Source organism: Odocoileus virginianus, chromosome 25, assembly GCF_023699985.2.
Source record: "Odocoileus virginianus isolate 20LAN1187 ecotype Illinois chromosome 25, Ovbor_1.2, whole genome shotgun sequence".
Classification (NCBI taxonomy): domain Eukaryota; kingdom Metazoa; phylum Chordata; class Mammalia; order Artiodactyla; family Cervidae; genus Odocoileus; species Odocoileus virginianus.
The window spans coordinates 516,083-529,521 of NC_069698.1; the positions used below are offsets into that span (position 1 = coordinate 516,083).

The 13,439-nt window shown below is 39.8% G+C and overlaps 1 protein-coding gene across 8 annotated transcripts in view; it reads right to left on the minus strand.

Moving 5' to 3' along the window:
* Positions 1–13,439, minus strand: part of PHLDB2 (pleckstrin homology like domain family B member 2) — a 243,949-nt gene that overhangs the window by 79,273 nt on the left and 151,237 nt on the right. For all 8 annotated transcript variants that reach the window (XM_070454904.1, XM_070454908.1, XM_070454911.1 and 5 more), the window contains one exon: positions 11,395–12,737. In XM_070454904.1, coding sequence (XP_070311005.1) covers positions 11,395–12,737 — 1,343 coding nt within the window. The remainder of the gene's footprint in view (positions 1–11,394; positions 12,738–13,439) is intronic.

The window sequence follows — 13,439 nt, forward strand, 5'->3', positions numbered from 1 at the left end:
TCTAAAATATAAAGATTAACTTTTTTTTTCCCATTTATTTTTATTAGTTGGAGGCTAATTACTTTACAACATTGCAGTGGTTTTTGTCATACATTGAAATGAATTAACCATGGATTTACATGTATTTCCCATCCCAGTCCCCCCTCCCACCTAAAGATTAACTTTTTTAAAGGGCCTTCTAAAATGTCTTAACCTACACATTGAGATGACTGAATCAAAATTCATTCATTGAAAAAGTGATGAATGTGTTTGATTTCAAATACTTGATTTGGACTTGTTTTGTTTTGTTTTTAAAGAATCAACCTCAAACTTAAAAAATAGTCTTCATAGCAAATATTCCCATAAACTTTTGTGGAACAGGGAGGGAAAATTTCTCATTATAAGAATTAGCCAGCAGTCACTAAATCTACTCTTTGATGAGAGATCGTCAAAGGCAAGTCAGTAAGTGGCTTTTAGTTTAGAAATATGAAGTAATTTGACAACAAATATGGAGATCCTTTTTCCTACAAAGAATCAATAGTTTTCTCTCATCTCCCCTCTCCCATATACCTGCTGGTATTGATATACAGTATTTTCCATTTTCATTCAGTTTATATGTTTTTCTACATTGATTTATCATTTTAAAAAAAGAATGTAACTTTCCCCATGAGTGACACAGTGGCATATGGGGCCTCCCTTTAGTCTAAGTTACATTCTGTATTTCAGCATTTAGCCTAAGAATGCTGAATGATGCACCTGAGGTGTACCCTACACATCCCTCAGTTCTAAGCAGGGATTTTTAAATGTTTGGCACCATCAAGAGGAAAGAGCTTGTACTGCCACTGTAACGAGAACCTAGGGTTTGCTCTCGAGTATAGAGGAACTCACTTTTAACAGCAACTGCCATAGACTACTGTAACACAGAATTACACTAAGACTTTTGGCTCTGTTTCCCCAATGTGGAGTCACTAGATTATTGCTAAACGCTACTTTTCCCCCTTCCATTCCTCTTCTACCCATCTAGTCCTCCAACTGAAGAAGAAAAAAAAGATGGATAACTGTTTTTATTCTCAGGTAACTGGGGATAGTTGGCAACTCTAGTTTGTAAAGAATAAATTCCTTCAATATTTACTGAACATCTATATTTAAGCCAGAAATTTGCTATTTAAAAGATAAAGTCTTCATGATCTCATGATCCAAGGTGATCTGACCATAGATAACAGTCTACTTTATGTTATATACTAATTATAGATTTACTCTAATCATAAAGAGAAATGGAAGAAGTTGGCTCAGAGAACTGATAGCTTATTTAGCCAGTATACAGTATTACCACTCTAATCCTGTACTGACCAATATCCATCATATCATAATTAATTTCTTTTTTTAAGTTTTCCTCAATGTAATAAAGTTTAAAAATACATAGCTCACATTTACAGCTTACACTGTGTTTCTGGAGCAGACTATAAACCATCCAAAAGGTCTGAAAGTGAAAGAAGGCAGAGAGCTGACCAGCTGTTTTAAACATCAGAGCTAAGAAAAGCATGGCTCCACAGATACAAATCATTCTAAAGCTTATGTTAAACCTGAAGATTAAATCAATTAATGAACTAATGGACATTCTGACTCAAAATACAGGAAGAGAGTCATAATTTCTAAATATCCCTTTAAAAAGACTGAGCCACTCATTTTATTTGGTTAGTAAACCAACCTCTCACCCCACTGGCAGTTTAAATGGCTTGCTTCCCACTAGTGCAGCCTTTTTTTTTCTCAAACTAAAACTATAGTCAGGATGTAGCAAGAGGAAGGGCCACATCAGGAAGCAGATGCCTTTCAAGTCAGACGGGAGCACAAAATAGCTCTCAATACTTAAGTTTGTCTTCACATTCCAAACACATTCTACTTAAGAAACAAGAAAGCTGGCTAGGCAGCCATAAGCATTCTTATAACACTGTCCATTCTGCTTCCAACTAAGAAATGCTGTCCAATTTACAACACAAAACAGTCTGAATGACCCAACTGTCTTTGGGGTCAGGAGTCACTAGGAAGTGGAGGCAGCAAGAAGCAGATACAGAAGCAAAGTATATCTATAGGGAGAGTAGCTTTCATCTGACAATGCTCACTCTTCTTGGTTTCCCAAATACGTTTCCCTAATTACAGAACTGAAGCATCAAGGCTGTTTACTCTCTGGCCTCTAAAATGCTATCTGTGTATTATTACCACCACAGGGAGATGAGAGAACACACACATACACACACACATATATATTTTGAGTGATTTTTATCGGTAATCTATGCCTTATTATGAATAGAATATTACTACCCTTTCACTGCTTTTGAAGTAAAGTGATTCCTATGCTTCTCTGAGACATTCATAGTGACTTGACTGTCACACTGGTTTCTGCCCTACATCACTGTGATCTGTCCCTCCTTGAAACTCCCTCCCACCCCCTACCCCGTCCCATCCCTCTAGGTCGCCACAGAGCACCGATTAAGCCTCCTGTGTGATATAGCAACTTCCCACTAGCCATCAATTTTACATATGGTAGTGTATAAGAGAACATATACTCTTATAAAATTCCATTTTATACTTTAAGTCCTAAGGTATCCTCAATTACACTTACATTTAACTTCAAAAACATTATACCTACTGTCTACTCAAAAGTACGCAAGTCTTGGTTTTGAACAGCACCAGATCTTAAAAAGAATGCCACAAATTTTTCAACATAAAGAAAAATACCTTTTATTTTTATTTTTAATTGAAAAAGTGGAAGAGAATTTTTCCATTTCTAGAAGTAAAAAGAATTCATTTATGCTGAGATATTTGCATCCTTTTGTAGACAGCGTTACTGTTACCTAGAACTACATGCACAAACCTAAGTTTGAGATCTGGGAACTAAGGGTGCATACTTCAGCCACAGAATAAGGAGAGGAAAGCCAGAATGAACGCCATTCATTTACTTTCTAAAAGCATGTGCACATTGCTTCCTGTATTCTGCATACTTGGCTACGAGGTAGAGATGTAGAGCAGTGAGGAAGACAGGCACAGTCCCAGACCGTTGCAACTTAAAATGCTTTTGCTGTAAAGTGCTTTCAGAGAGGCTATTAGAACAAAACATCTTCTAAATTGCAGACAATTACTGTCCCAGACAGTTCACCTATTCAAGTAATAAATACCACGGAAATCAACCTCATCTCCAGGGTCGTAGAGTACGTAAAAAGTTAGAAAATCTTATTCCATGGTGCCTCATGAGAACTGGCATCACATTACAACTTGTTCCAGGCATGGAGAAATGAATGCCAAGTGTGGTTCTACATAGTTCTAAATGGCGACAATGCTGTTTATCAAGGCACTGCAGATGACTGTCATCAACCAGAAAGAAAACATTGGATTGCTACAAAGCAAGCTGAGAGAATCCACCAGTTCTCCACAATAGCACACAGATGTTTTTGGTGATGGAGCCAAATAGAGTCCTGATAGCAGTAGGATTTGCTTTAAGCTTTTAATTTTCCCCTTTTCTTCTTAAAATGACTTGACTGTCTTGGACCATAACATGAACTAGAGGGCCATCACTACCTCTATATTACTGGAAGAGAGGCAGGACTCAAATGAGATGAACAAAAGAATATCTTGTCTACTTTATAATGATTTCTTTAGTCTTTGAAACATCTAGTTTGTTAAAAGTTCAGCACCCCAGCCCACTAGAGGTACCTTATCCATTACCTCTACCTGGAAAACAGCTCAGAACTGAGAAGTTTAAACTACCACTCACCAGCCCAAAATGATGTCACAAGGTCTATGAGCCGAAGTACACACACTTCATGCACACAGGACCCTCTCAAGATCTCACTTAAACCTAGTAACTCACAGTTGGCAACATTTTTAAACAAGGCTTGATATCTGGTTTCTAAAAGTTATAAATTAAAAAAGATTGGCACAATGACAAAAGAAAAACTGGCAGCTTAGAGCAAGAAAGAAGGAAGAAAAATTATTAAAAATGAAACAAACAGCACAGCAGTTGGAAGCTATTTAATGTTGACTCACTGTGAACAGTTGTACCCCATTAGTAGGTCTTTGGAGGTTCATGATTAGGGTTCAGTCTTTAATACTTTAAATAATTACCTTAAGTTTTCAAATAAAGATTGCACATGTAAAAAAAATCCAACTGAAAACACTGAGATAGTCAAAACTTAAGTCAAAAAATACTACAGAAGTTATGTTTAGTGTATCTACTTTATCCTGCTTGGTTTCCTCATTAATGAAGTCAATAAATCTTTGGCACCTATTAATTTTATATTTGTCTAAGAGTTGGGTTTATTTTTTTTAAATTATGCTTTGACAACGTGGAGATCCCAGTTAATCGTCCCAGTGGATCCTGAAGAGCCAACCGGACCGCGCTGCTCATGAACAGTGCCTCGCGGGCCGGCAGCCCAGGCACAGCTTTTCTCGGCTCCTGGAGCAAACCCCAAGCGGTAGTAGAGCTTCACCCTCACCAACTCGCCGTCCTCTAGCGCCTGTGTTTGCCTACTCTGGGTTTCTGACTCTTGTCTACGTCTGAGCAGGGTTTTGGTTTGCAAGTAACTGATAATTATCTGCATTAATGGTGCAATAACTGGGAATCTGGTTTTATGATTTGACCACTTAGTGATCTGTCAGGTAGAACTGGAAGCCAGTCTTTCTCCAGCGAGCATGGTTTAGCATGTTTGACGTTCTTCCTCATCTGTTATTTTTCTATGAACTCGAATCAGGACAATATTTTTTGCCCAGTCTCTGTAACTGAGAAAAAGTATCACCATGTGAGAGTGAAATATTTTCCTACTTCCTGAAGATAATAATAAATTAAAATAAAGGACCTCTATTATGATTGGTTTATAGACACTAATAAGCATTTAAATAAATCTAATATTCCCAAGATTTCCCCAAAAAATGAAATTCTAAAAATTTAAAAGTATTCTTTTTAAGAAAAAGGCCTTCTTCATCAAAAGTCTTGACTTCAGAAACAATTTTCTTTTCCTTAGAAAACAAGTTTATATGACTTAAGTGAATCTTTACACAAATTATCAAACACTGATTTGATCATTTAGTTTAAAAAACAGCTATATGTCTTCGCATTACCTTATCAGTGCATAGTATAATACAAGTATAATTTCATCTTTAAGATAAGTTTAGATTAGTTTTATCATAGATTAGTTGATCTGAACTTCTTTAATGTCTTGTACTAGTTTACAGAAAAGATGTTAAGATTATTTCTATATACAGTATAAGATTAAAAAAATACAAAATTCATGTTCAACTACACTGAATTATAATTGTGACAAGTCTTTTTATGTCAATAGTAATTATATTCTGTGATGTGTCACCTTAAACATAATTTACACTATCTTCAGTCATTTGCCTCAGTGTCTGGTTGTTTCAGAAAGTGAAAGAAGACTGTGAAGAACAAGTTGACAGAAATTAAAAACTGCAGATTTGGACGTTACGGAGGTCAAGATAGTGGAAAGAGGATGCTGAGCTCAGCGGCCCCACCACCAACACATTAAAAGCACAACCATGTGTGGAGCAACTTCCAAAGAGCACAAATTAGGGGCTCTTCTACAACCAAGGCTGTAAAGAAGGGCCCACACACAGTCAAGTAGGAAGGGAGGGAAAACTATAACGTCGGTACTCGCATCTCCATGGGGGGATGCAGAAGATGAAGGGGTTGTCACTGGCTCTGGGATCCTCCCTGGGGAGTGATGGGTTCAAGCCAAATACTGGGCACCCCAGCCCAGGTAAAACGCCAGAAAATGTGACCCTTCAGCTGCTTTGAAAACCAGTGGGACTTACTGGAGGGCGGTAAGAAACTGAGACTCCACCTATGAAGAGCACACGCGTTTCCTCACTCCCAGAGCAAGGGGCAGAAAGCAGACCGAAACTGCCAGGTTTCTCACACCATCCTACCCTGCAGCCCCGCCTGCATAGGGTGCCCACTGCAGTCCCTCTTGCCCGACTCCTGCACCAGACCAGGGCAACGCTGCTGCTTTTGGAAGACAGGGGGTGTGCACACAGAGGAAGGAGAGTCAGCTCAACCACGCAAAGGGTAAAGGTCTCTGGAAAGGGTAAGGGCAGATTTGGCTGCAAGTGGTCCTGAAGGCACCAAACTGGAAACTGCCTGGGGCTCTGGCTGGCTTGCTGGGACTGTCTCAGCATGCAGCACAGTCTGAACCAGGGCCGGAACCAGGCCTGCTAGCTCTGGCTTGCTCTTCTAAGGGTGGCAGCGCCGCTGTGAGGAGAAAGCACACCGTTAGAGGGAGTGGAACCAGCCCGAATCCAACCCAAAGGGCTTTTGCTCCAGCACCCTGAGAGCTGGGCCTGGGTCCAAAGAGGGAGGTCAGTCATCAAGCCCAGGTTTACAAGGGGCCCTGGCTGCACCTCTCCATCTCCATCCTTACCTCCTACGAAGGTGACAGCTGACAACGCACCCCAGGGGAACGCGCCATCCACGCTCACTTCGGATCCAACTCTCCCCCTAGAGCCACTGAGTTCACACAGACTGCAGAGGGACACACCTTCACAGCTGCAACAGGTCACTGTTCACCTGACTCCACAGAAACAGAAATCAAAGCAAAATGAGAAGACAGAGGAGTTTGTTTCAGACAGCAGAACAAAAAGCAGTGCTGAGAACACCCCTAAAGATCAGATAAATAATTTACCAGGTAAAAAAATTAAAAGCATTAATTATAAAAGTGCTTATAACTGTATTTGAGAAAAGAATCGATGGACACAGTGAGAATTTCAACAAGGAACTAGGAAAAAAAAAAAGAACCAGTCAGAGCTGAAGAATACAATAACAGAAATGAAAAATACACCAAAGGACTTAAAAGAAGATGAGGTGATACACCTAGAAATAAGTGATCTAGAAGATAGAAAAAAAGGAGATCACCTAATCATAATAACAAAAAGAAAAACAAATTTTAAACAATGAGGGTGGTTTAAGGAACCTCTGAAACAGTATCAAGCATTATAGTATTCACATTATAGGGTTCCCCCAAGAAGAAGAGACAGGGATGGGGTGGAAAATGTATCTGGAGAAGCAAACAGATACCCAGGTACAGGAGGCAGAGGTAGTCCCAAATAAGATGGGCTGAAAAAGACCCACATCAAGACCTACCATAGTTAAAACGGCAAACCTTAACCACAGAGAATTTTAAAGGCAGCAAGAGAAGAACAGAGCCATACACAAGGGATCTCCATGAAGTTATCAGTTCTTCTTTCTTCAGAAACTTTGCAGGCCAGAAGGGAGTAGCACGATATACTTAAAAGCTGAAAGGGAAAAACTTGCAACCTAGGATGCTCTACCCAACAAGGTTATCCTTCAGAAGTGAAGAAGAGATGAAGTACTTCTCAGACAAGAAAATACTGAGTTCATCAATTCTAAAGTGACCCTAAAAGAAGTGTTAAAGGGTCTTCTCTAAGAGGAAATCAAAAGGCTACAATAAGATGTGAGAATTTATAGGAAAGGAAAAATCCCGCAGGTGGGGCAAGTTTATAGGAAAGGCTGTGGATCAACTATAATAACTAAGCATGAAGACTAAAAGGCAAAAATTGTAAAATCAATTATAACTACAATAAACAACTAAGGGATAGACATGAAGATGTAAAATATGACATCAAAAACTCAAAATGTGGGGGAGGGAGTAAACATGTAGATCTTTTAGAATTTAAATGACTATCATTTTAGAACAAGTAGATATACTGACAGGTGATAAAAAAAGATGTGGTATACAAAGACAGTGGAATATTACTCAGCTATAGAAAGAATGAAGTTTTCCCATTTGTAGCAACACAGATGGACCCACAGGATATTATGCTTAATGAACAAGTCAGCCAGAGAAAGACAAATATTGTACGTTAGCACTTACATGTAGAATCTAAAAAATAAAGCAAATGAATAAACATAACAGAAACAGACTCACAGATATAGAGAACAAACTAGTAGTTACCTGTGGGGGGAGGGTAGTGGGGAGGGACTTAATAGGAGTAGGGAATTAAGAGGCACAAATTACTATGTATAAAATAAAAAACTACAATGATACATGGTATAGCACAGGGAATATAGCCAATGTCTTATAATAACTTTAAGTGGAATATAATCTACAAAAATACTGAATCACCATGTTGTACACCTGAAAGTAATACAATATTGTAAATCAATGGTACTTTAATAAAAAGAATAAAGTTACATGAAAAACTTGAGATTTGCAGAAAAGGAGCGTATTTGACTTGGTTTATAACATTTACAAATATTCTGTGAAGATGTAATAGAATGTTAAAATTTTGGCAGAAGTTGAATAGCACTGATGAGTTTATTTATGAAGTAACTTTTTTATGAGAAGTATCCTATTAATGTAAAACTAAAATGGAGTTATCTCCTAATGAAAGGACCTACTTACTAATCTTGGAGAAATCAGCCTATGCTTACAAAAGGTAGTAAAAGTTTATTCTTGTAATCTGTCCAGAGAGAAGAGTTTCAGCATCTCAAAAGAATAATCTTTTGTGTCTTGTCCTAACTGGGATATATACTTGCATATTTAAAATGATCAAAATAGTTCATTTCTGATTAAGATTTATTATTTATAATAAGTAACTTATCCTCATCTTATTAGGTAATCAAACTGCAACATTCATTTTCTCAGGCATCCATAATCCTATATTATTAATCTCTAATTAATATTTGATTTTGCCTTTCCAAGATTAGACCCTAAATTCAAGAAAACAAATTTTTCAAATATATCTTTCACACTTGAACTATCTCTAAGTTTTCCCAGAGGACCCTTGGGCAATGACAAAGATTTTTTTTTCTTAACCTTACAAAAAGAATGCTAGAAATATTTAGGTTTATTCACTATATCCCTTGTATAAACAGCTCAACACTATCAAAAAATGCATAGGAAGATTTGACATATCAAGTGAGAAGCTCAGCCTTCCCTCATCTAATTTTTTATAGGTAAAATATTATAAAGCTCGGTGACTGCATACCTTATGGAAAGGCTCTGGATATATATCAATATCCTCACCCTCTGTAATATGTTTTTACCCTGATGTGAAACACTAATTAAATAAGATCAACATCCTATTGCATAATAGAAGATTCAAACTTTTCTTCTTCTTGATCAAGTTTGTTAAATTAACTGTATATTAACCACAGCCACTTGCCCTTACCCTTACCCAATAGTCTGTGCTTTCCTCTCATGCTTACCTAGAGACTGATTAAATTATAGATGAGGATGTGCCTTTAAAAAAGACAGACAGTCTCAGAGCCTCATGGATAGAACTTTACCAGATACTCTTTACAATATTTCAAAGAATGGACTTAACGGGCAGAGGCTGACAGAAGAGCTGGCATTACATAGCCAAGTATCATATCGTACTAGCAACTAAATCAGACTTTCAGGACTTTATTTAGTCCAGAAATAGATGACTATATGAAATCAAATTAATGACTCAAGACTAGAGGAATAAGAATTAGTTACAAAGAACTCATGGAACTGAAACTGAAAATCTGATCTCTAAATGTAGATATGTGTTTTGGAAAATTACTAACATTAATCTTACTGTTCTATTTTCTGATGGGGAAAACCCTTTTACCACCCATCGTGATCTGTCTCTAACCCTCAATTCAATTGACTCCATCAGAATTCAGGAAGTGATATTTTCTTCTGAGTTACTTTACTTTTTAATGGCAATAACATTATTTGCATATACTCAATAAGAATCTGTTTTCTGTTTCACCGGGATGTAATCAGACAAATAGACAATGCAATAGCGGCCAAATGTAGAGTATCTTAATTAAAAATAAGCCTCATTTCTTACTACAAGCTCTTTATAAAGGAAAAAGGGTTATGACCTCATATCTGAAGTTGATACCCAAAACCTCTCCTAAGAAGTTGATCTTGGACCTGTTCGTGGCTTACAGGACACCAACCTTATAGGCAGTAAGAAGGGTCACTGGGTTGCCAGGAACCTTAGCAGATTCGGGAGAACTAGAGGAAACAGAACTTTACCAACACTTAACCTGCTAGAGATGAAACCTGCTGGCAATGAACTTCAGGTTTGGTTTCTTTTCCTTAGAACAGAAGAGTAAATAAAAGCATTTATGGAAGACCTCTGGAGAGATGAAACCACTGAAATGTTCACTTAGATACCTTAATAAATTATCAGATAGATTTTCTGGTTTTATCAATGAGAGTTGTTCTGTACAGTATAGTGCTAAGTTTGCTATTCACATACAAGAAAGTCTTTATGTGCTAATTACAACCTTTTCTAATTTATGTCAATGAATCAAGCCCAAATATAATGCCTTTTTGTGATCACGAAAAATATGTGGAGATTATGTATGGTAACAAAGAAGCTTCTATCCCCACCCACAGAACATCAAGTTCTCTGGGGCATACACATTTGTCTTCATTCACTAGTATATGGATCAGGACATTTGGAAACTCTGTAAGGATAGGCAATAACTTACCAAGAGCTGCAACTGATGCAGATTACTTTTCCAAAATTTCAAGAAAATTCTGCCCTATATAGATGTAAATAGTTTCTGTTCATTATAATCTAAAAGTTACAATTTCACTGTCCAGCAGGGCATTAACTAGCTTTGTATGGGATTCAGAAATCTTATCCAGCATCCTTACTTTTAGTAACTAAAATACTTAGATATTCCTATACTTCAGAATATCAGCTCTACCATCCTACTGCTTCCCACATTAAGGAAGTCATTAATCATTAATGAATCAAAATAATCTGACAGGTATTCACTATTTTTAAAGTAATCATAAATCCATAGAAAAAGGCAGGTCAGTAACTTTGGGGGACATGTGAAGTTTGCAGTCACACATATTAAGACATGGCTGGAGTATGATGTGTGGTGTGTGTGTGTGTGTGTGTGTACACAGTGCAGAAAAAGGTTGGGCACCACTGGGGCAACCTTTCAACTTCTCAGACCACTTGCTATACAGGAAAACTTACTACCTAATTCCAAGCTGTCACTTCACTGACTGTTACCATCACGGCATATACATTCAAATGTGATGACATAAACAATACATGTCAGTTTTTCCTCATAGTCTTAAAAGGCTGTAAGACTTTTAAAGACATTCAGTAAAATTCACAACTACCTTTGTTAGATTTATCAAGAATTTATACTTGTGAGGCCTCTGCAGAGCAATTTAATATAGCATTAGGCACATGCAGGCCTTCAAAACAGCCCTAAGTGACGAACAATAGTGATTTGGGAAGAGCAAGGTTAGCAGGAGGCAATCCGGGAAGGGACACCAGGAGCCGGCGCGCAGGAAACCCTGCACTCCCACGTGTATCCTTGGAGCTTGTCTCCAAGAAGCCGCTCAGTGAAAGTGAGGCCAAGCCAGACGAAGAGATTACCAATCGCTCCATCTCCTGCTCCCTGAGCCTCTCCTCCCTCTGCCGCCGGTGATAATCCATCAGGTCGTCTCGTCCGGAAATGGAGCTGATGCTGCTTTTCCGTTCCCGAAGGACGGGCTGGGGGGTTCCTGAGGCCTGCCTGAGGCTGTCCAAGTCGGCATCATCAAACTCGACAGACCCACACGAGAAGTTCCTTCTGGCTGCAAGTGCTCGGTCCAGCTCCCCAGGAGGAAACGAGTGACCGGGGCTGGTACCCGCGTAGGAAGCCCTGTCAAGGTCGTCAGAGGTGCAGGAGGAGGTGGAGGCCAGAAGCATCTTGCGAGCCACTCGAGGGCTGGCAGGCACGCTGAGGGTGGAACTCACGTAGGGACCGCCCTCGGAGGCAGAGGTTTTATAGGGCAAAGCTCCTGAGCTCAAAGAAGAAAAGTTCAGGTAATTGTCGTTGTCTATGATGCTGTGAGGTAGATCCTTTTCCCCCAGTCTCGTCCGTTTGGAATTGCCCAGAGCGCTCCTCGGAGGCAGACTGAGAGCGGCCAGCTGGCTCTCGGCGGCCCTGTGCAGCCTTGGGAGGGAGCGGCTGTAGGCGCCCATGTGACTCAGGCTGCCGCCAGAGTACTTCCTGGTTCTCAAGCTGATGCTCTCAGGCTCCCGGTGTCTGCTCGACCTGGGCTGAAGAGCCAGGTTGTCCTGGATGCTTATCTTCCTGGCTTGCTTTGGGCTTGAAGGCATGCTGGCCGCCCCGGACCCGCTGACGGGCGAGGAGCCAGTGTCGCCCAGGGAACCCCCACCCCACACGGTCAGGAGCGAGCCAGAGGCTTTTCGGCCTTCCAGCCCTCCCAGAAAGCAGACACTGTCATGGGATTTATTCCTTGAGCTATGCTTGGAATAGGGAGGCTTCTCTGAAAGCCTCGAGAACCTTTCCATGTCCCGGCCGAGAAAATGATCAAAGTCCGCTCTCCCAAGTGCATATCCACTAAGGGAGGCTGGAGTGCTGTGTAAAGGGCTGGGCGGTTTCATGGAAAGGCCTTTGTCACTTCCATCGCAAGAGAACTGCTTAGTTCCCTGGATTTTGGCCAAAGAAGGGCTACTTCTGACGCTGGTTCCCAAAGGAGAAGGGCTTCTTTTAGCAGGCACAGGTTGTGAGAGGGTTAAATAGGAGCCAGAACAGTCTCCGTTGGCTTTAAATCTCAGACTGGAAGAATATTTCTTTGGGCTCAGGCTCTCCATCATGTTTTGGGAATCGTTTTCGAGAGAATTCTCCACAAAGCCTGCCTCTAAGCTACCATTCTGTAAATCCAGCTGCTCTTGCATGTGGCTCTGCTCTGCCATAATCTTGTTGGAATCTGCAAAGAAAAAAGAGAGAGAGACAGCTTTACTTAACAAAGATTTTAAAAGACCAACCACTTGTTAGCTTAAATAGGTACACAAATAGGCTGGCAATCCGATATGGTGCTGTTTTAGTAATAAACCTAGTAAAGCTGTCCTGCAAAATGAAGATGACTAAAGACCACTGATCTGGGATGTTTTCTGAACAAAAGAAAAATAATTCAAGAGAACATCAGTGATATTTGAGAGGAACAAATCCCTAACACCAAGTACGGGTACAAGAAAAGGGGTGGTACCTAAAAAACACAATGACCCTTTAGCGTTCTATTCCCTGGAGGACCACCTGCTTCCTGAGTACCTAGCAAACACCTGATGGGATGAGGCAACGGGCTTTCCTTTAGATGTCTCTGTAAGACACATTAACCACTCAGAAGTTCTAAGGAAACTAAATTCACATTCTAGCAGAGAAAGAAAATTTTATGATCAATAACATGAGGGTTAGAAGATGATTCTTTAAAAGAGGACTATGAGGGTTACCTTCTCAACAAAAAGACTTAAAAAACTTCCTGCATCCATCAGAAAAAGTTCAGTCAGTCAGTTCAGTCTCTCAGTCGTGTCCGACTCCTTGTGACCCCGTGGAATCGCAGCATGCCAGGCCCCCCTGTCCATCACCAACTCCCAGAGTTTACTCAAACTCATGTCATCGAGTCGGTGATGCC